The sequence below is a fragment of the Scyliorhinus canicula genome, chromosome 2, assembly GCF_902713615.1.
Source record: "Scyliorhinus canicula chromosome 2, sScyCan1.1, whole genome shotgun sequence".
NCBI classification, from domain to species: Eukaryota; Metazoa; Chordata; class Chondrichthyes; order Carcharhiniformes; family Scyliorhinidae; genus Scyliorhinus; species Scyliorhinus canicula.
The window spans coordinates 48,077,320-48,099,796 of record NC_052147.1 but is presented as its reverse complement, the minus strand read 5'-3'; the positions used below and the strand labels follow the sequence as shown (position 1 = coordinate 48,099,796).

At 43.4% G+C, this 22,477-nt stretch overlaps 2 protein-coding genes across 4 annotated transcripts in view; one reads left to right on the top strand and one right to left on the bottom strand.

The window, feature by feature from the left end:
• The window catches only part of trmt61a (tRNA methyltransferase 61A), a 75,536-nt gene extending 74,772 nt beyond the window's left edge, over positions 1 to 764 (bottom strand). Inside the window, exon 1 of the mRNA XM_038777543.1 lies at positions 618 to 764. The gene's annotated coding sequence lies outside the window, so the exon portion shown is untranslated. The remainder of the gene's footprint in view (positions 1 to 617) is intronic.
• A 75-nt stretch (positions 765 to 839) lies between these two features.
• Positions 840 to 18,661, top strand: LOC119953342 (creatine kinase B-type). Of its 3 annotated transcripts, none has more exons than XM_038777536.1 (8): positions 840 to 946; positions 2,670 to 2,872; positions 3,240 to 3,394; positions 4,111 to 4,243; positions 7,302 to 7,473; positions 10,796 to 10,919; positions 10,997 to 11,186; positions 18,297 to 18,475. In XM_038777536.1, exons 2-8 carry the CDS (start codon positions 2,695 to 2,697, stop codon positions 18,473 to 18,475), a joined length of 1,131 nt encoding a protein of 376 aa, XP_038633464.1. In that variant the 5' UTR covers positions 840 to 946; positions 2,670 to 2,694. The 3 variants fall into 3 exon arrangements, with proteins under 3 accessions (XP_038633464.1, XP_038633446.1, XP_038633455.1); XM_038777518.1 differs by lacking the exon at positions 2,670 to 2,872 and adding an exon at positions 2,113 to 2,320 and having other exon boundaries at positions 843 to 946; XM_038777527.1 differs by lacking the exons at positions 840 to 946; positions 2,670 to 2,872 and adding an exon at positions 2,128 to 2,320 and having other exon boundaries at positions 18,297 to 18,661.
• The last annotated feature ends 3,816 nt before the right edge of the window (positions 18,662 to 22,477 follow it).

Below are 22,477 nucleotides of genomic sequence, written 5' to 3'. Positions count from 1 at the left end.
ACCCCCCTAGTTCTGGATGTCCCCAACATCGGGAACATTCTTCTTGCATCTAGCCTGTCCATCAGGATTTTACATGGTTCTATGAGATACCCTCTCATTCTTCTAAAATCCATTGATTCCAAGCCCAGTGGATCCAGTCTCTCTTCATATGTCAGCCCTGCCATCCTGGGATTTAGTCTGGCGAACCTTGGCTGGACCTCTACCACAGAAAGCTGTCGAGGCCAGTTTGAGGGATATCCAGGGTCATGAATTTACAGACTTGTTGAATTCTGCTGATGGGGGGTTGGGGATGGGGGGTTGGGGGGGAGAGAGAGAGCACAGCGCCTGACGGGTACCCAGTTTTGAACTATCAAATCCGAGGAGGGAATGGAACACAAACCTCGGTGCCTCAGAAACAAAACCGGGGGCTTTTAGGCAAGTGCAAAATGATGATACACGGGCAACTCCGGTTGCTTCACAATTTGGGGTCCTCCTGAACAAGCACCCAACTGTGAGCCGGGGAGGGGGGCAATCTTGTGAGCCTGGGTGACCTCAACAGGTTTTCAGCGCTCCTGACTCCAAAACAAAAACCCACAAAGCCTCTTCCAACGCACACAACCCAAACAAAAAGGACTCACCAACTGCCAAACGGACTCCCGGCGCACGGCGAGCACGTCATCCCCCACATGTCCTTGAGCGCCCGGTGATGATGTCGTCGTCGTCGCCACCACCGCCCCATTTCCCCCAGGCCACCGGCGGAAGGGCGCGCATGCGCCACTCTGATTGACAGGCCGTGGTGTGAAGGGTGGTGGTGGGAGGGGCAACCGACACAGCAGCCAATAGGAGCGCGGCCTCGCTGCGCTATAAAATCCAATGGGAACGTGTGGAACGTTCAGACACCAATCAGGGTGGTTGCGGAGACGAGGCAGCGTAGCTGAGAATTACATTGTGGTTCCCCCTTGTCCAGGTAAGGTCATTGCCAAAAAAAAATCCAATATGAAATAAACTGGGCGCGATGCAATGTAATTATAATTCGTTTTTTGTGTGCTATTGTTTCAAAACCGTTTATCTTTTATTTGAGATGGAGAGGCCAGCAAAAAAAATGCTAGTTAAATGTGTGCAGCCGTGTTCTCTTACATTTTTATAAGTGTTCGACAAGCAAGACTCGAGATTCTCTTTCGGAGTTAACGGGTGGTTTAGCTCTTTGGTTGTACATTTAGTTTAATGATGATGAGATGCTCATCAGTCGTTCCCCCCCCCCCCCCGCCCCCAACCTAGAGAAAAAAAATCCATCTGGATGCATGGTAGGTAGCTTTGAAAGAATTCTCCTGAGCATTGACTGGTTGGGAAGGCAGTATTGGAGGAATGTCTTTGAGAGGTGGTTTATGCATTTTCTACTGCCTTGGTGCCTTTTTTCATTGCCAGTAAAATGTTTTTCATCTTTAAAGCAACGTTCAATTTTTTTTTTTTTGCCTGCTTTCAAACGAAGATAACTTCCCCAGCCAGCTATTTATCTTGGAAAGGATCAAGTGTGGTATTTGTGCTAATCCATTAGCTCTAATCTGGACCGTAACACGTAGCTGCTGTACTTTGTCCTTAAATTTTACCCTGGTATAGAACAGGAAAGGGTCACGAAGGACGAAAAATTTGCGTAAACGTAAGATTGTTTAAGAAGCCAATCAGTTCTTCACCAGGACGGAGGAATTCTAAATCCATCAAGCGATTATTATTTATTCGTCCATGTGTTCTCCCAGAATGTCGGGAAAGGGGTTCAAAGCCTCTAAATGTCAAGAGTCAATTTTTAAAACCAAATTAACCCGTGTTTAGTCATTTGAGAGTCGCTGTGACCGATGCCTAGAAAATTGTAAGGGGATTAAAGTGTCTGAAAGATGCAGAGTCACCCCAGAAGATGATTTAGACCATCTGCTTCAAGCACTTTGTAAATGCTGAATGACTCAAGTTCCCAAATTCCGAACCACGCATTCTTGCTGAATGGCATTTGTCTTTAAAACATGCAAGCGGGACTCCACTATATAATAATGCACAATCTGGACCAAAACTATTCCAAGCCCCAACACCGGGAATCCACATGAAAATCTGGTTTATAAAGGAAACCTCTTGTTTGTGTTGCAGTAAAAAGCGGTTACCATGCCATTCAGCAACAGTCGCAACCTTCTGAAGATGAAATATGCCGCGAAGGAAGAGTTCCCGGATTTGAGCCAACACAACAACCACATGGCTAAAGTCCTGACCCTGGACCTGTATAGCAAGCTGAGAGATAAGCAGACCCCCAGCGGCTTTACCCTTGACGATATCATTCAGACTGGGGTTGACAACCCAGGTAAAAATCGCCCTTCCGACGGGCCGTCTGCTTTCCTCCCGGTTACAGAAGGTGCTGCTTCCCTAAAATCCGAATGGAAAATTTGACGTAAACACCCGACGCTTGTCAGCTGTGTTTATACAGCCGGCCTGCCCACAACATAGACTAGTGAGGAATCATTAAACTTCAAAGTGAAAACCCTCCTTTAATGGGTTGTCACTGGTTTTCGCCTCGTGGGGTTTCGACCTCCTCCCTCCCAGAATGGTTTTGCACCCCCGGTGTGGCCAGCGAACTTCTGTATAAGGGAGGCAGTGGATGGCGCGGGTGATGTGATTCGTCTCATTGTTATGTCTGATTTCATTCAATGTAGTTGCGAGTGACACCCCCCCTTCGAAATGGCCGCGCTAAAGATAAAGAGGCTGTCGGCGGAGGAAGAGTTCCCCGATCTGAGCAAACACAACAACTACATGGCGAAAGTGCTCACTCTGGACCTCTACAAGAAACTCCAAAAAAAATCCACCCCCAGTGGCTTCACTTTGGATGATGTGATTCAGACAGGGATTGATAATCCCGGTAAAACCTTTGCAGTTGACTGCGCTATTGTAAAATCTCTCCACTAATGTGTGTCGGTAGGCTCCGGGATGATTTCTGTCTATTAAATTGCCACATGATCATCACCGCTTGGCCGTTTTCTTTAGTGGTTTTATACCAAGCATGTATACTTCACTTTTTAAAATTTCACTTTTTAAGTAGATGTTTTAGAATGTGGTCAATTCTAATATTGAAAAGTTGTTCCCAGGCAGTTATTTCTGCTTAACCCATACTTGACGATGATTTGTTTTGCTTGTCCAAATAAATAAACACATTTAATTATTAACCTTGCATGTATCCGCTAACGGAAACGCTACATGCATTAAGAGCCTTTTCTCTCTCTGTACAGGTCACCCATTTATTATGACAGTGGGTTGTGTGGCTGGTGATGAGGAAACCTATGAGGTTTTCAAGGATCTCCTTGATCCAGTAATTCGGGACCGTCACGGGGGCTACAAACCTACTGACAAGCACAAAACCGACCTTCACCATCAAAACCTCAAGGTGAGAACCCCCTAAATTTGAGGATACAATGAAACCGACGTGACCAGCAAACTTTGGGCGTTACTAATGCAAATCGGGAGGGGTTTTCTAACACGTGGTGCCTGCTCCGCATGGTTTTAATGTTCTGCAGTGTTAGATGGGTTAGCACATCCTTCTGGCGGGGCGGGCGGGGGGTGGAGAAATTGTGATGTGGCCGCCAACAGGAATTTGCATTTTTATGTTGTACTTTTCCTGACCTCCGGACCGTTTAGTAGTGCAGCCGCTTGGCCAGAAGCGCGAGTCAATTTGTGCACCCACGCCCGGCTTTGTGGTAGGTCACCAGGCCATCCGTTTTTGGTGATGTTTCTGTTGCCGTGTTGCTGTGGAGACGCCCGTTGGGAAGGAGCCATTGATCTCTTTTTTTAGCTCGACGGTACAGCTAGAGTTTCCTGTGTGGGAATGCATTAGCGGTCCTGTTCTGCTGGTTGCTTTAAAAGATACTTCTCCCTACGTTGGTATCACGTTTATATATCTTTTTTTTTTATCGTGCGCATCAACATAATGGTTGCCTAATAAAGTAAAAGTTATGAATTGGAATGGCACCAAAACAAGTTTGTATATAACCACATTCCTTTTGGTGTGTTAGCATTGCTATCTGATGGCCAGAATACTTGCATTAACTTGTTCTTGTAACAGTTAATGGGAGACTAAACATTACTTTTTTTATATATAAAAAGGGTGGCGACGACCTGGATTCCAACTATGTGTTGAGTAGCCGGGTTCGCACAGGACGCAGTATATGTGGCTTCTGCCTTCCCCCACACTGCAGTCGAGGAGAACGGCGTGCTATTGAGAAACTTTCTGAGGAAGGTAAAGTCGGATGAATGTGAATCAACTTGTAAATTGGATCTGAATGAATTTCATAAGAGTTTACAGTGCAGAAGGAAGCCATTAGGCCCATCGAGTCTGCACTGGCCCTTGGAAAGAGCACCCTACCCAAACTCACACTTCCCTATCCTTGTAACCCCACTTTTTTTTTTTTTTTTTTATAAATTTAGAGTACCCAATTATTTTTTCCAATTAAGGGGCAATTTAGCGTAGCCAATCCACCTATCCTGCACATCTTTGGGTTGTGGGGGTGAAACCCACGCAGACACGGGGAGAATGTGCAAACTCCTCACGGACAGTGACCCAGGGCCGGGATCCGAACCCGGGTCCTCAGCGCCGTAGGCAGCAATGCTAACCACTGTGCCACTGTGCCGCCCTTTGTAACCCCACTTAACATTTTTGGACGCAAAGGGCAATTTTAAAAAAAAATTAAAATTCGGAGTACCCAATTCATTTTTTCCAATTAAGGGGCAATTTAGTGTGGCCAAACCACGTCCTGCACATCTTGTGGGTTGTGTGGGCAAAACCCACGCAAACACTGAGAATGTGCAAATTTTACACAGTGACCCAGAGTTGGGATTGAACCTGGGACCTCGGTGCCGTGAGGCTGCAGGGCTAGCCCACTAAGGGCAATTTAGCATGGCCAATCCACCTAACCTGCACATCTTTGGACTGTGGGAGGAAACTGGATACCCGGAGGAAACCCCCCACACAAGGAGAACGTGCAGACTCTGCACAGGCAGTGACCCAAGCTGGGAACCGAACCTGGGACCTTGGAGCTGTGAAGCAACTGTGCTGCCCCACAAATCTTCTGACCATACAGAAATTAATTATGGCACACAATATTTGGTCTATAATCAAACCTATTCCTTGAATGATCACTATCATCTGCCAAAGAAAGCATTTTACTAATGTGGAGTGATAATTTCCTTTGGAAAGCCTTTTGTTTAAACTTTGCACACTCCTTCCCTACACCCAAAAAGTAACATTTCTGACCTAAATCTGGTAGCTGAGTCAAATCGAAACCAGATGAGTCTTACCTGAAATGGGAACATTTCCAGTATACTTCCTTAAATAAAATTCAAATTAAGAACCACTTTGGGTTTCAGTTCACTGTTCTGTGAATGCTATGCTTGTGAAAAGTGTAATCCACATTCTTGAACCCTTTATGGAAAAGAATGTCTGTCTGATCTCATGACTCCAAAATTTGCAATGTTGGAACATATCGCTGTTTCAGTTCTAATGCATGTGATAGCTGTATTTCGTAACACAAAGGAATAATATCTCAAATATAGTTTGCACTTGGCTCTCAAGCTGGTAAACTTCCTCTTATCTAGGCAAATGAGGCAGGAACCTAAAGACCTTGTACAAAATAGAGCATGAATGAAGTTGAACAATAAGGGCTGCTGCTGACGCTGTCCAGAAGTAATCTGGCTTGCTAAAGAACCATTTTGTTTCTGGTTATAAGATCACTTGATTGTATTGTCTTTGAAAAAGTGAAGAATATTTTGACTCTCATTCAGTTCCACAAACTTTTAGAAACCTCCAATTTGTTTGGTTTTAGCTGTGACTGAAAATCCAAAATAGAACTAATAAACTGAAATGATTGGTGGGGGGGGGGGGGGGGAAGAAGAGAAGAGAGAATTATTCCATACCTTCATTAATCCCAAATGGGGCAGCATCTGGCTACAGACCAAAGTTTTTGTTTCCAGCTTGACCATTTGAGGGAGGTAAATAGTATGTCAGTGATTCCAAAATAGCTACAAATACTTTTTTTTCTCCAAGTCAAACATAAAAACATTGGGGCTACCCAATTGGCATATTCCTACTAACTATAGCAGGATTATTCTAGAAGGCTGATGGTTAGGAAGGGCCCCACATGCTGCATACCAATATTCCATCAGGATTTCTGCAGACAAGCTGCTGGGGTAAGGTGGCAGTGGCTAGCACTGCTGCCTCAGAACCAGGGAGCCAGGTTCGATTCCAGCCTTGGTAACTTGTCTGTCATGTTTGCATCAGTGTCTGCATGGGTTTCCTCTGGTTCCCTCCCACAGTCCAAAGATGTGATGTGTGGGGATGGGGCTAGGTAGTAAATGCTCTTTTGGAGGGTCGCTGCAGACTCGATGGGCCAAATGACCTCTTTCTGCACTACGATTCTATGGGTGGGAACTGTCTACCCCAAACTTGGTTATCGACATAAAGGGATTTGGAATAAGGCAGTGTCTTGCATTTCTGGCAATCGCTGAGACTTGGCAAAACTCGGAGTCTAAGATTGTAAACATGTGGCTCACACTGGGATCATATCCTGGAGAGGAAGCATAACTTTTCTTTAAAATTATTTTAAGCGAGCTATTGAAGACACCTGCAAGTTGCTTTGGGAGACTTGAGCCTGGCACGCAATCCAGCCACTTGTCTGCTGCGACGTACTGGATTTTACAGTAATCAAGATCTAGATCACTGGTTCTCAAACTTTGGTTGCAGGATCTGTTTTCTAATGGATCAGTAATCACAACTAAAGTATTGCATGTGAAATGATTTATTGATGCCTTTAAGAAAATGAGTATTTAAATATGGCACCCTTGACAATCGTCTACATATGGGCTGGCCCTGTGATGCAAACATTGGGGTCCCCAGGCCTGATGTTTGACATGGTTTCAAGACAAAATGCCCTCCAATTGCTTAAGATTCTTCTACTTTTGCCCAAATGTAAACTTTCCAAAATATGCATTACACAGCTCCAAATTTATCTTGGTGATGCTCATTGTTTATTTTACAGAGCTGCAAATGTTTTCATTTGATAAATATTGATCTTAGTGGAGCTAAACTTCAGTATTCTGAACCAGTTAATGGCATTCATTTAGTCTATTATTTGTACAGTTGCAAATATATTAGCATTTTCTTCAATCTGTATTTCCTTTTTTTTAACCCCAAAGAGGTTTGACTTCTGGTACAAAAGTAATCAAACCAAACTCTTCCATTTGGAAATTATAGTCCAAACATTTTCAGCACAGTCTAATTTTTTTCTTGTATTATTCACTAGCTCTGGGAAGTCTGGATGGAGAATTTACTGGAAAATATTATGCCTTGAAGAATATGACTGACCAAGAGCAGCAGACTCTAATTGATGACCACTTTCTGTTCGACAAACCTGTGTCACCACTGCTGCTGGCCTCTGGGATGGGACGCGACTGGCCTGATGGTAGAGGCATCTGGTCAGTTTTTTTTGGGGACTGAATTTGAAATTATTTCCATTTGCTTCAATTTAGCTTCCCTTAGCATATTGGAACAAGGCACTTATAGAGCTCATGAATTATCGAACGTTGGGCATTTGCAGGGAAATGGTCTAAAGTGCTCAACAAGTAGCTAATTGCTTTTCCATTCCCCGTTTGAAGTTGGCATACAAGACCTTCGGGTTGTAGAGCATAGCTAGGTGAAGCCAGGTTGGAAGAAAGTTCAGCTAACTCTAGCAAAAACTAAGGTATCCTGGAAAGGTTCACTGTTGGGCCTTTATATAAACTAATATTCGATGCTTGCTTTCAGTTGGCTTGTACATACACACTCTCTCTGGCTAGTTTGCTGCATTAACCTTGTTATGCAGAAGTTGGTGGTTCAGCGATGTCATCTGTTTCCTCTTCGTTGCAAGTGTAGTAATTTATTTTCCTAGCTATTGAGAAATCTGCATTAGGCTTCAGTACTAATGCAAATATCTAATTTCCTGTGAAGTGGGTAAAAAGCAAAGAGTTCAATTGTCTCTGTCTCAACTCATAATGCAAGTGTGAATTGAGTTAACAAACTGTGACCATAATCTTCCAGTCCCCCTTGGATATGGGAATGCTGGCAGTTTAGAGAAATGTACATAAACAACCAACACTCCTTCTCTTCCCTTCCCCCCCCCCCCCCCCCCCCCCCCCCCAACGACCATGACCTTCTCCAGCCTCAGCAATTCTGTCAGGTCACTCACCCACAGCCCTGCTTTCAGTAGCTCCAAGTCCCACCACCCAAGAACTATCAGCCTTTTAACCTCCGGTGCTAAAACGTTAAGAAACAATAATCCAGGACAAAAAAAAATCACTGACAAATGTGGAGTAGTTAAGAAAAGCCAGCTTGGAAGTGTTTCGGGCAAATCACATTTAAGTAACTTGCAGGTAGCGCTGACCTCCCGGTGACAGCACGCAGGAGGTAGCTGCACATTGGAGGACCCCTGCTCATGAACGGCATTTCCAGGGTCTAACACTCGGTCCCAGGGGTAACCGAGGCAGCAAAAGCAGGGAGAAGGCACAGTGAAGGAAGATGTCAAGAAGTTTATATATTATTTTTTTTTTAAAGTCCGTGAAAAAAGCAGCTGAAAGTCTTCCAGAGTGGAACGGTCACCATGGGAACTGCAAAAAAAAAAATGGAGGCTGGGGTACCGGGGAGACCACATTACCCACGGCTGAAGAAATGACTTGGGTGATGGCCACAGAACTCTAAAGGCAGTTCACAAAACACATGGAGGTGATGTGGAAGGAGATAGGGGCAGTATTGAAAGTGCTGGTGGAGGAGGCGATTGCCCTGGTGAGGGCAGTGGTATTGAGCACAGTGGCAGAGGTACAGGAGCAAGACACTGAAGGAAGTGGAAGAGACATTGTTACAGCACAGCGATCAACTTGCCTCGATGGGGAAGGAGACACTGAAGGTGATGGGGATCAACGAAGGTCTGCAAGCCAAAATGGATGACTTTGAAAGCAGATTCAGGCGACAGAATCTGAGGATTGTGGGTCTTCCCGAAAAGGACTGGAAGGCCTGAGGCTGAGTATTTTGCCATGATGTAGGTGAAGCTATTGGGGGAGGGGGACAATCCCCCTCTATGAACTGGATTGGGCTTATTGGTCATGGAGGCCTGTACTAAAGGAGAATGAGCCGCCAAGAGTAGTGACTGTTTTCAAAAGTAGTGTGAAGAAGGCCCTGTGCTGGGCAAAGCAGAAGCAGGTGGTGCAGTGGGCTGGAGCTGGTGTACACATCAGGACTTTACGGTGGAGCTGCCGAGGAGGTGGGCTGCCTTCAGCCAGGTGAATAAGGTGCAGTGTGGCATAGTATACCCAGCTAAAAGTTGAGGGTGACCTACAAATCCAAGGACTTTTATTTCGGGGCAGCGGAGGAGTTTGCGAAGGACTGTGGCTGAATGAGAAGTGGTCATGTCCCAATGTAGCCTCATGTAACTTTTTTTTTCTTTTTCACTGCGGTCAGTGTATGTGCTAAATGAGCCAATTTTGTATATACTTGGACAAGGGAAGAGTGGGGACTTTCACTTGCAATGATGGTTCTTTGGAGCTTGGGTGTGTGTGGGGTTTGTGTGCCAAAGGGGATTTCTTGGGTTTTCCTGGGGCCGGGCAAGGGGGAAAGAGACCCAGGCAGGGGCCTCTATGCTGGCTGGTTAAGCTGGCCAGTGAACAGGAGTGAGGTGGTGGGAGGGGCTGTGGCTATCGGAGCCTGGCAGTGGGTCCCAGTGCGTCCAGGCAGGGTGGAAAAATGGGGTGGGGGGGGTGGGGGAGGAGGGAGGAAGAAGAGAGGAACAGAGGTTGAGGGGGAGGGTTTGGATTACTACTTTATATATTGATAACCTGGACTTGGATACAGGACACTATTTCCAAGTTTGGAAATTGTAAATATAATTAGCAAGCTTTCCTGCCTTTATTGTTCCTTCCTGCCTCTTTTTTTTTTCTTTCTTTCTCTCCCCCTCCCTCCCAACCACATGACATATCGGCAAGGTTTCCAACAGCTTTTCCAAAACTAAGCAGATGAAGGGAACCTGCTGGGAGTGCACAGCCAAGTATAGAAATGGAAAATACCATCCATGGTCATTGAGGCTAATTGGGTCTTAATAATTGGTCCCGCCTGCCATGGTGGGATTTCAACCAGTGTTCCCAGAGCATTTGCCTGGACCTTTGGTTTACTAGTCCAGTGACCTTTATCATACACAACTGAAGGATATGGCGAGAGAGGGAGCAGAAAAAGAGTGGTTCTGTATAAGATGTAGATTGGCAAAGCTGTGAGGCTGTCCAGAGCAGAGATAGCGAACTGTTTCCATTTGGTGGAAGGTTCAACAACCAGAGGATGCTGACCCAAGGTGATAGGCAGTAGGACCAGAAGTGGCCCAAACAAATTGGGTCAATTTCTTCACTTAGTAGAAAGGGGCGATCTGGAAATGTACACTATTCCAAAGGGGCTTAATTGAGTTGATGCTGAGAGACTTGTTTCTGTTAGTCAGGAAGTCTAAAACATTGGGGCACAGTCTCTGGATAAGGAGCTGATTATTTTAGAACTGATGAGAATAAATTACTTCACTCAAATGTTAAGACTCTTTGGAATTCTATACTCCAACATGGGCCAAATGGCCTTTCAGAGCTGTAGCCAGTCAGTCAATGATTCTATCCATTTTGGAGTTCTGTTCAAACGTCAAAACTATTTAGTTGAGAACATGCATTGGCAGTGATTTTGTAACAAATTAAGCAGCTTGTACAAGATTTTAATTTCCAAATTAAATATGTTTCCTAGGCACAATGACAATAAGACTTTCCTAGTTTGGGTAAATGAAGAAGATCATCTTCGAGTAATATCCATGCAGAAAGGTGGCAACATGAAGGAAGTCTTCACTCGTTTCTGTACTGGACTAACAAAGGTACAATAAACACCATTGCGAGTTGGCTAAAGTAAGCTGTGTGGATTTTCTCTCAAACCATTTTTAATAAATTCTAGATTGAAAACGTCTTCAAAAATAATGGTCGTGCATTTATGTGGAATGAGCATCTTGGTTACATCCTGACGTGTCCATCTAACCTGGGAACAGGCCTACGTGCTGGTGTCCATGTGAAACTTCCCAATCTCAGCAAACATGATAAATTTGGTGATGTTCTGAAAAAACTGCGACTGCAGAAGCGTGGTACAGGTGGGTTGGATCTTTTCTCCAAAGTAAATTGTGTTGGACTGCTAGCTTAAGATCGACTCGTTTAAAAATGTGGAATGATTGAATTAATTCAATCTCTTGCAATTGCGATTTGGTAGAAGTTTCCTTCTTCTACAATGGACTTTGGCCAAGGAATTCTAGTAAAGCTGGATTGTCAACAGCTGTAAAGGTGACTGTGGGGTTGAACTCTTATTTGTCTGATTCCTCCAAGGTGGAGTTTGTGATATTTGCAACATCACATGGGTGGCTGTGTTGTCTCCCCATTGACACCTAACTATGTTGTTTCTCTCTCCAGCAGAGTGAGCACACGTCCTATGCAAGCACTGCAGCCATCCCCATGGGGCTAGGTGACATTGACTTCAGGTGCTGCAGGTCAATGTTGCCTAATACAGCACTGAAAGGGATTCCATTTCACTGATGTCTGAAGAAACATGAAGGCAATGCCTGGTATCCTGGCAGCAATCATGGTGCCTTCAGTCTACTGTGCTAGCTGCATTTGAGCCATAATGGCAAGGCAGAGGGTGGCTACTGGGTGTAAGCTGTCCAATGACATTGTGGTTGAACCCCCAGTGCAATGACTACCACCATTGGAGGGCTGAAACAAATGCTTTCTCTGCCTGGGCCACCCTGGAGGAGTCCAACAGTACTGAGTGCATCAGTAAAGATTCATTGTGGTTTGCTGTATGCTGCACAACCCTCGCTGTCATGAGGGCACATCCCTTTCCACATGCTAAATGGTGAGCTGCTGGAGAGGGAACTTGGGCAGCTTTGTTTTGGTTGGCTGTCCATTAGATCCGGCATCACAGTCCTAAATCTCGTTCACCTTACCTGATCATTACAATATCCACTTGGCAAAATAACTATTCCAACCCAATCTGATTTATTCCTTGGCAGCAATTGGACATTGAGTGGCAGTTGCTTGTGCTGCAATGGAAGCTGTGTTCTCACACACGCATACCACATGTTGAATTCGTGTGTGTGTGCAGGTGGAGCTGATCACCACTTTCATGCTGGGGGAAAAAATGGACACTTTAGCTCTGGAAAAATCCTATGCTGTACTTCCAGGGTATTTGGCAAGCTCCTCCATGCAACAAGAATTGTGTAGCCATGTGTGGGATGTGAGGAGTATTTGGTGTGAGAACACTGCCTCAGCATAGGCATCCCATTAATGGCCAGTACCATTCTCTCCCATGAGTGAGGACATGCACACTTGGTTGTTCCTCTTTCTGACTTCTGTTCTCTAAGGACAAAATGGAAGATCAGGAAATTTGTTTTGAGGGTTGTGTAATATTGTTTTGGCTGCCCTTGTTCTCCTTTATTGAGCTGACAGTTCGTGCAAGTTGAGATTTGTGAAGCTTGCAACAGTATTACATTGTCTGAGGGTGTGGTGGAGCATATGCATACCAGTGAGTCAGGGGGGTGTGGTGATTTGAGCATGTCGGGGCTTTAGTCACTGACATTGATCACTTCTGTGAAGTAATTGAGTTTGTACAGTGAAATGTAGAACCCTCTAGTATTGACTATCAGATCTAGGTGTACAGGTCACTGAAAGGGGCAACACGGGTGGAGAAGGTAGTCAAGAAGGCGTACGGTCTGCTTGCCTTCATTGGCCGGGGCTTTGAGTATAAAAATTGGCAAGTCATGTTGCAGCTGTATAGAACCTTAGGCCACACTTGGGAGTATAGTGTTCAATTCTGGTCGCCACACTACCAGCAGGATGTGGTAGTGTTAGAGAGGGTGCAGAAGAGATTTGCCAGGATGTTGCCTGTATGAAGGCATTAGCTATGAGGAGCAGTTGAATAAACTGTTTGTTCTCACTGGAACGACTGAGGTTGAGGGGTAACCTGATAGACTGAGGTAGAGGGGCAGGGCAGAGATAGTGAATAGTCAGAAGCTTTTTCCCAGGGTAGAGGGGGCAATTACTAGAGGGCATAGGGTTTAAGGTGTTGGGGGCAAGGTTTAGAAGAGATGTAAAAGGCTTTTTTTTTTTTAAACAGAGGGTAGTGGGTGCCTGGAATTCGCTGCCAGAGGTGGTAGAAGCGGGGACAATAGTGACATTTAAGGGGCATCTTAACAAATACAAACAGGATGGGAATAGAGGGATATGGACACTGGATGTGTATTTTAGTTTACACGGGCAGCATGGTCGGCACAAGGCTTGGAGGGCCAAAGGGCCTGTTGCTGTGCTGTACTTTTTTTGTTCTTTATAAAACAACAAAGTGGCTACTGTAAATATTGGTCCTTTTTAGAGGATGAGATGAGGAGCTGAACAGGGTGGGTCGGTCTTCACAAGACACACGTCAGTGACTGTTGAAAATGAGGCCTGAGGGTGTGGTGGAGCACATGAATACCAAACAAGAGTTTGGCAAGTGAGTCAGAGGGGTGTGGTGATTCTAGCATATCTCGGCCAAGAGGTGCAGTTGCATTTGAGAGTTTTGACATTAATCGCTTCTGTGAAGTCATTGAGTTTCTACAAATATATAAAACAAAGTGGCTATTAGTCCTTTTTTAGAGAATGAGATAGGAGATGAGGAACTGAACAGGTTTTTTGGGTCCGCATTCTCGGAAGATACAAATAACATGCCAGTGACTGATAGAAAGGTGAGGACCTTCAGACATTGTTATCACTAAGGTAGTGATGGGCAAGCTAATGGGGCTAAAGGTCGACCAGTCTCCTGGCCCTGATGAAATGCATCCCAAGGTATTAAAAGAGATGGCTAGGGAAATTGCAAATGCACTCGTGATAATTTACCAAAATTCACTTAACTCTAGGGTGGTCCCGGCAGATGGAAATTAGCAAACTTGACACAACTGCTTAAAAAGAGGTGGGCAGAAAACTGGTAATTGTAGGCCAGTTAGCTTAATTTCGGATCAAGGAAGAAATAGCGAGGCATCTGGATGGAAATTGTCCCATTGGACAGACGCAGCATGGGCTCATAAAGGGGAGGTCATGCCTAACCAATTAGTGGAAATCTTTGAGGGCATTACCAGTGCGGTAAATAACAGGAAGCCAATGGATGTGGTATATCTGGATTTCCAGAAAGCCTTTGACAAGGTGCCACACAAGGTTGCTGCATGGCATTAAGGGTAAAGTAGTAGCATGGATAGAGGATTGGTTAATTAATAGAAAGCAAAGTGGGGATTAATGGGTGTCCCTTGGATTGGTATTGGGCCCACAATTGTTCACTATTTACAAGACGATTTGGAGTTGGGGACCAAGTGCAATGTAGTCAAATTTGCAGATGACACTAAGATGAGTGGTAAAGCAAAAAGTGCAGAGGATACTGGAAGTCTACAGAGATTGGATTTGGATAGGTTAATGGGCTAGGGCCTGGCAGATGGAATACAATGTTGACTAATGTGAGTGTATCCATTTTGGTAGAAATAATGGCAAAAGGATTATTATTATTTAAATAAAATATTAAAACATGCTGCTGTGCAGAGGGACCTGGGTGTCTTAGTGCAGGAGTCACCAAGTTGGTTTACAGGTGATTAAGAAGGCAAATGGAGTTTTGTCCTTCATTGCTAGAGGTGAAGTTTAAGATGGGGAGGTTGTGCTGCAACTGTGCAAAGGTGTTGGTGAGGCCACACCTGGAGTATTGTGTTCAGTTTTGGGCTCCTTGCCTGAGAGGATGTGCTGGAGGGTGTGCAGAGGAGATTCACTAGGTTAATCCCAGAGTTGAGGGGGGTTAGATTACGAGGCGAGGTTGAGTAGACTGGGACTACTTGTTGGGAGTTTACAAGGATGCAGGGAGATCTTATAGAAACATTAAGAGATAGATTAGATGCAAGGAGGTTGTTTCCACTAGGGGGCATAGCCTCAAAATAAGGGGAAGTAGATTTAGGAGGAACTTCTTCACCCAAAGGGTTGTGAATCTATGGCATTCCCTGCCCAGTGAAGCAGTTGATGCTCTTTCATTAAATGTTTTCAAGATAAAGGTGGGTTTTAAGAATAAAGGGTTATGGTGTTTGGGCAGGATTGAGTGGCGCTGAGTCCAAAAGATCAGCCCATGATCTCATTGAATGGCAGAGCAGGCTCGAAGGGCCAGATGGCATACTAGTGCTCCTAGTATTTATCATCTTGTCGCTTTGCATTCAGATCCTCAGGACTTGACCGGCTGAGTGTCTGGATTGCCCCCTGGAGTTATTGGATATCGATCTTCTTTTTTGTTTACTAAGGTCATAGTGCCGTGTCAAAAGCTTGGAAACCATTCTCTCTCATGATGGCATAATTATGTTTGTCCAGGTCAGATTCCACTGTAGAACCATTCCCAACATTGCACCTTTCCATAAGAGTACAGGCTAGCTTTAAGTGGTGCTAGGCATTCACTATACTGAAACCCTCAGCACAGGACCAAAAGCAATAGTCAGTGGTTGCTGAATGCTAAACAAGCCGTATGAAGTTTGTATACTGCTTGTATTACAATCAATGAGCATGGGTTAATCGTGCATTGCAATCCCCATGCCATGGGGGGTTGATTTGTGGCTATCAAATTTAGCCTCCAACATGAGGCAGTGGTATCAAACAGCAGGGAGGAAATTATTCGTCAATTTCCACTTTTACTTGTGCAATTTAACATCAACCCCACTGTCCCTTTCTCTTCCCATAGCAAGGTTGATCCAATCATTAGGAAAACTAGGTGACTACCTAGAGCAGCAAAACACTATGAACTATTAATGAAACTTCAAGCTACACGAGGCTTCAGTAGTGGGAATGAAATGTCTAGATCCAGTGATATACATCCATATACTAGGCAGGATTTTCTGGACCCCACCGCATCCATATAAACTGGAATGTTTCTCATCGGCACACTGGTTCACTGGCGGCAGGTTTCTCTGTTCCCACAGCTTGTCCATGGGAATTCTCATTGATGCCACCCCACATTGCCAGGAAACCCACAGGTGGGGATGTGCTGCCAGTGGGAAAAGAGAATTCCAGCCACTGATGTATATGATTTTGTATTAACATTGCAGTCTTTCCCAAAATGTCATTGTATTCCTTCTTCTGTTTGTGACTTGTACATCTACATAACTATTCTAAAACTGCAAACCAGTAAGTAATATCTAATTATTGTGTAGGTTTCTACAGAAGATCATTAGTCAACATTGTTGGAACAGTGTTGCTAATGTGCATTTCTTCCAATACATGTCCTGTGAAAAATGCAGAGCAATAAGCTTTTAATCTAATATTATTATCTAGTTGAATTCTAGGACTTTCATTCGTACTAATGCATGATATTCCTTTTTGGAATTGGGGGGTGGAAACACGAGGCCCCCAGGGGGATCTTCCAGGAATGTCCCATTTTCCCCTTGGCATCTGATGCTCCTGCTGCCAGTGACTCTCCAGTCCCCATGGCTGGGAATCACGTAGGTGTGGATCACTTGTGGTTTTTACCAGTGTGGACCTGATATGGTGGACTTCTAATTGGGACATGGGGGGGGGGGGGGGGGGGGGGGGGTACGTACGGTCACCTCCATACTTGAGGGTGGGGGCTGTTGTGCTGAGGGAGGGCAGGGCCAATTTGCAGTGTGGGGTGGTTAGCTGCAGGACCTCTCTATTGGGTCACCCGCTCCAGATGGCAGCCCAATAGCAGGAATATGGAATTGCTTGCTGGTTAATGCTCCCAAAGACTTCCTGTGTACCACCTTAAAATCTCATCAGGGAGACATGTGCACCCTCAGCTAGTGCATTTCCACATCCAATACATACCAATTTTACTTCACTGAATACTGGATATCCTTGACCATCCATGCAATGGATTCGAAGTTTTGTTAGCAACTGATTCACAACACTCTTGGTACAATGTTAAAATGGAAAATTAGATTTACAATTGTTTTGTGTCTGCTTTCCAACAAAGAAAATATACACTGTGCAATCTTGGCCTTTTGATCTGGATAATTACAAATATTGCTTCCTAGTATGGATGATGTAGGTTTCTGGCTGAGCTGGTTCTATAACCTTGCTTGCATCATCTCTCCAATTCAGGTTGTCCCCTTGAGTGGTATAGATGCAAGTGTGTTTGGGGGGGGGGGGGGGTGCTCAAAGTTTGTCTTGCAGGTTGGGGATGGAACTTTGTGACCATCTGAATGGGAGCTTTCTTGACCCTAGGGGCTGGATTTTCCAGGGAACTATGCTCCTTGTAACCCCTCCTCTCGCCCCCAACTCCTCTGGCTATAAATCATGGGGGCAGGGAGCCTGTCCACAATCCCAACTACTACCTTTAGTAATTTAATACTGTGAGTGTTGCCCTGTGGCAGGATGGTCACCCCTGGATATCATGTACCCCCTACCATGTGTCCACCCCTCCATTGTAGACCAGATTGCTTCTTACAGCAGCAGCATGCCTAGTTTGGTAGGACTGTCTGAACTGTTGGAAACCTAAGTAACCAATGGAATGTGAGAACAGAACAGCAACTCGTATGTTTTTAATCTCAGATGGGGAGACAGGAATTCTGAATCGGGCCAATTTTCTGACTTCATTATCTGAGTACTGGTTTTCATTTTGCATTGGGTTCTTTATCCTTTAAGAGATCAAGGCCAAATTTGGATTCTGTCACATAAACCTAAACCAGTTCTGTTTGGATTATCACTTGTGATTTGGCATTCTTCCCATAGAATTTTGCATTGCTATTTTTATTTTATAATTTAAATAACCTTTTAAAGCATGATTCACTCCAGTTGCGAGGACATTTGAATCACTGAAGTAACTGTTTTCCCTGCTGCATTGTATATATTTCCATGGCATGTCTTGGCTTGATTCAATTTTAATCTGCCAAAAAAAACATTGTCGTGCATACAGTATATATATTTTTTAAAAGTGCATTTGGAAATTGCAACCTTTTTAAAAAAGGAACTTTGTATGTATGATTTGAAACGTGTATTGCTGTTTGGTAACTAATTCCCACTTTGAGATTGGAATGAGTATTCAAATAACTTGCCCTAAAGTGCTTTGTTTTCTTTAGACAATTTGACAAATATAATTTCTTAACTCAAACTAAACTTTGCATAGAATTAGCTTTTTAAAATTCTAATTCTTCTGCAGATGCATGTACAAATAAATGTAACTGGTGTTTTATTGCCTCTCCTACTAGGTGGTGTTGATACTGCTGCAGTTGGTGGCATTTTTGATATCTCCAATGCTGACCGCCTGGGCTTCTCTGAAGTTGAATTGGTCCAAATGGTGATTGATGGTGTCAAGCTGCTAATTGAAATGGAGAAATGCCTTGAAAAGGGTCAGGCCATTGATGGTCTTATCCCAGCTCAGAAGTAAAGTCACTTTATCAAACAACTTCTAAACCATTCACTGGATATATTGTATAATATGAAAACCAAGATGGATTGGGAATAGTGTCATCTTTAGCAAAATATCTTCCATAAAATGTAGTAATCTTGAAATTATCATTGCATTGTTGATGCCGATGGATGAAAATGAATAAATATACTTTCTCCCTACAAATGAGTTGCACAGTAATTTTCTTAGAATCTTGCTTCAGCTTTTCTTAGTCAGCTATTGTTTGCTTTGGTGGTTTTGGTATCTATATCTAAACTGCTTCCTGTCTGAACTTTTAAAAAAAGATATACCAGGTCTATGCATTCATATCCAAATTAACATTTTGCTTTATGATTGAAGTAAATTGTAATGTTAGCTAAAGGTTTCTTCTGCTGCATTACATAAACTGAACAAACAGATAACTTGTCCCAAATGATCCATGTCAGTTTATGCTCCATGCGCCTTCAGGCACCCTTGATCTAATATCACTGCAACCTTGTATTCCTATGTGATTTGTCTCCTATTACTGTGGCTGAATGTTACTCTGAATGGTTGGAATGTGGAACAAGGGTGGGATTTTCTGGCCTCCTCCTGCTACACATTCCCCAGTGGCAGGACATGTGAGCTAAGCAAAACTCTGGAAGGACTAAGATCCTGGCCTAAGTTTCCCCACTATTAATTATTTATTGGATTTATTCATCATTTTATGGAGCTTAGTTTTTGATTCCCTATTTCTGGAAATGCACTTCTACATGAACATTTTTTTTCTCTGCACTCCTCTACTTGACTTCCTATGTCATATGTCTGTCACCATGTGCTGTACAGTTGTCTGAGCAGTTATTGTTTCATTTTGAGGTGAATCCTTAATCCTGTTCCTGTTCCTGTTCCAAACAAGCCATTGCTTTCAATTTTAAAAACACATGGTGCAGAATTGCAACAAACTATTCCGCTCGCTTAAAACGATCGACACCCAAGACCACTTGAAGTTTGGTGGTATCTGAAGGTAGTTTAAAGGACCACTGGTTATAAACCCAGTATTGTAATTCTAGTCTCGACAACTAAAATTTGCACAAGGTGTCAAGTTGCCTTTTTGCACCACCCCCACCTGCCAAGTCTTCGTGATTTTAAAGTTGGGCCTTTTTGTCTATCACTTGTGGTCGGAACTCATTTGTACTTTGTAATCCATTCCCTCGATGTGTAGTCAGTGCCAGCTGTCACATTAATGGACCCTCATGATGCCAAGGTGCCTTGGGTTCAAGGACTATTTCTTAAATCTACAGGAATAGATGAGTCCAGGGTTAAACTATCCTTGTTGTGCAGCCCAAAGTTTACCTTGAATAAACTTGAGATTTGTCTCTGGTTGCTATGGTGACTTGGCGTAAATCTGTTATTTCTAATGAATTTGCAAGCCTTGGAAAAAACAATGAACTCAGGAAATCCTCATACGATACTTTCAACATGAAAAACACATGACTTCCACACATTAAAGGTTTGCAATTTTTGGGTTTAAAAAAAGTGGAGTGCCCAATTCATTTTTCCAAATTAAGGGGCAATTTAGCATGACCAATCCACCTAACCTGCACATCTTCGGGTTGTGGGGGTGAAACCTATGCAGACATGGGGAGAATGTGCAAACTTCACATGGACAGTGACCCAGGCAATTTGCATTCTTTACACTGTTTCCAACATCAGCAGTGTGCTGGACATTCTTAAGCCTAAACTCATTGTTTTACAATTTAGTTGTTTTAGTTAATTTTGTAATATTGTTGAAGATCTGGTATTGATAACTGCTTTTCATGGCTTCCAATGTTTCCTTTTTTCTGTCTGTTAGATATGACATGATGACAAATCTGTGGACTCCAAATTCTGTAGCTATAACAGTGAATATGTTGTCATTTAAACACAAAACACCTTTTTTAATTTTAACCTACCTTGACTCTGAGTGAAAACACAAAACCTTGTCATGTCTTACCAAATGGACAAATATTTCTGCTCACATTAATCCTCTTCATACAGAAAACCTTGTACAGCTGAAATTATGGACATGACTCATATCCTGAAGCAGCTATGAATAATTTTCCAGAATTGTCTTGCAGGAAATGTGCAAGTAAAACTGGAAATATCATCTGTATTTTTGAACACCCTGCTATTCTTAACCAAACCAATAAATATATTTCATTGTGATCATGGCCATCAATTTGGAAGCATTGTCCTGTAGGTATTTAATTTGCCCTTGCGCCTATGCTGTTTAATCATTAGCCAACAGTTATTATTTGTGTTTAAGGATTTATGGGATGTGGATGTTATTGACGAGGCCAGTATTGCCCATGAGACAAGTGACTTCCTATGCTTTTTCAGTGGGCAGTAAGTCGAGCACATTGGTGTGGTCTGGAGTCACGTACAAGCTGACACAAGGATGGCAAATTTCCTTCCTTTAAAGGAAGCTAGGGTTTTTATGATCCAGTAACATTAACCATTATGCTACTAGTTTCTCACCACTACTACGTACAGCAGACATTTGCAGGATTGTGAGTTTTTAAGTGTTTGTCTCAAACCTAATGGGTAGAAGTGAAAATTTGTTCTAAATAAGGGCAATTTAGCACCAACCCGTTGTGGGGGTGGGACCCAAGCAGACGCCAGGAGAATGTGCAAACTCCATACTGGACAGTGGTCTGAGATCAAACCCAGGTCCTCAGTGCTGTGGGTTGCAGTGCTAACCACTGTGCCACCTCCTAAGAAAGTGGAATTGATGAGCAAGTTCAGCCATAATAATGGCATTGAGGAGCTGTATGACAACCACCTACGTTTTGTAATTTACTCGTCAGCTCCCAACTCACTGCTGTTTAATGGTGTGTTACTTCACCTGACACTCAACAAATGAGTGGATCAAAAATATATATATGATCTAGTTATGTCACTATGGTAACATTTTTACTCTTTGAGGGTGATCTGTGAGAGATTTAACTCCAGTGAAATTCATGTAAAAGTGTTGACAAATTTTAAGAGATTTTTGAAACTAGAATGTGAATGCTTTCAAAATGAAGCTGGAACTTGTGTTCGTTTATAAATTCACTAATTATAGTTGAGCTGATTATTTTATTGGTTGACTACAGGCACTACAGTTCCTTTTCAGTTAATGTGGACAATAATCCCACATTGCAGCTAATTCCCTGAGCAGATTTGCAAGCTATTAAAAGTAGGTTCTGTCCCCAAACATGACGAGCTAATGAATAAAAATTAATGTGTGACCTGGGATCTTGTAATAAATTGTTTAGAAGATTCAGGTCAACCTTCCTTGGAGGTGTGGCATGAACCATTTCAGTAAGGCTATGAATGTTCAAATGCTCAGAACATGGTTATAGATCCATTTCATAGCATTTACAGTGCAGAAGGAGGCCATTCGGCCCATCGAGTCTGCACCGGCTCTTGGAAAGAGCTCCTTATCCAAGGTCCACACCCCCACCCAACACTAAGGGCAATTTATCATGGCCAATCCACCTAACCTGCACATCTTTGGACTGTGGGAGGAAACCCACGCGCACACTGGGAGGATGTGCAGACTCCGCACAGACAGTGACCCAAGCTGGAATCGAACCTGGGACCCTGGAGCTGTGTTGTGCTATCCACAATGCTACCGTGCTACCAAAACTGGATTTGTTTCAATTTGAAAACTTTAAGGAATACCTGTGAACATTTAGAGAACTGAGTTTGAGAATGCAGACAGGGGAAGGATAAGTGTTCCATCTATCTAGTATTTGCATGGTGCAACAATAATTTAGTTGTTGACTAATCATAGCACTCAATCTATAAATGAGTCCACAATTGATCTAGATCTAGAACTAGAACTGACAATTCCCTTGAGGTTGAAGGTTTTAAGAACCATTCCTCCTAAGCATGCCAACCTACCATATGTCATGTCTCAAATTACTTGTTCTGCAGCCTGAAATATTACTTTCTGAAGCAAATTAGATAATTATATAATGGTTGTATTTTCAGTTTTTC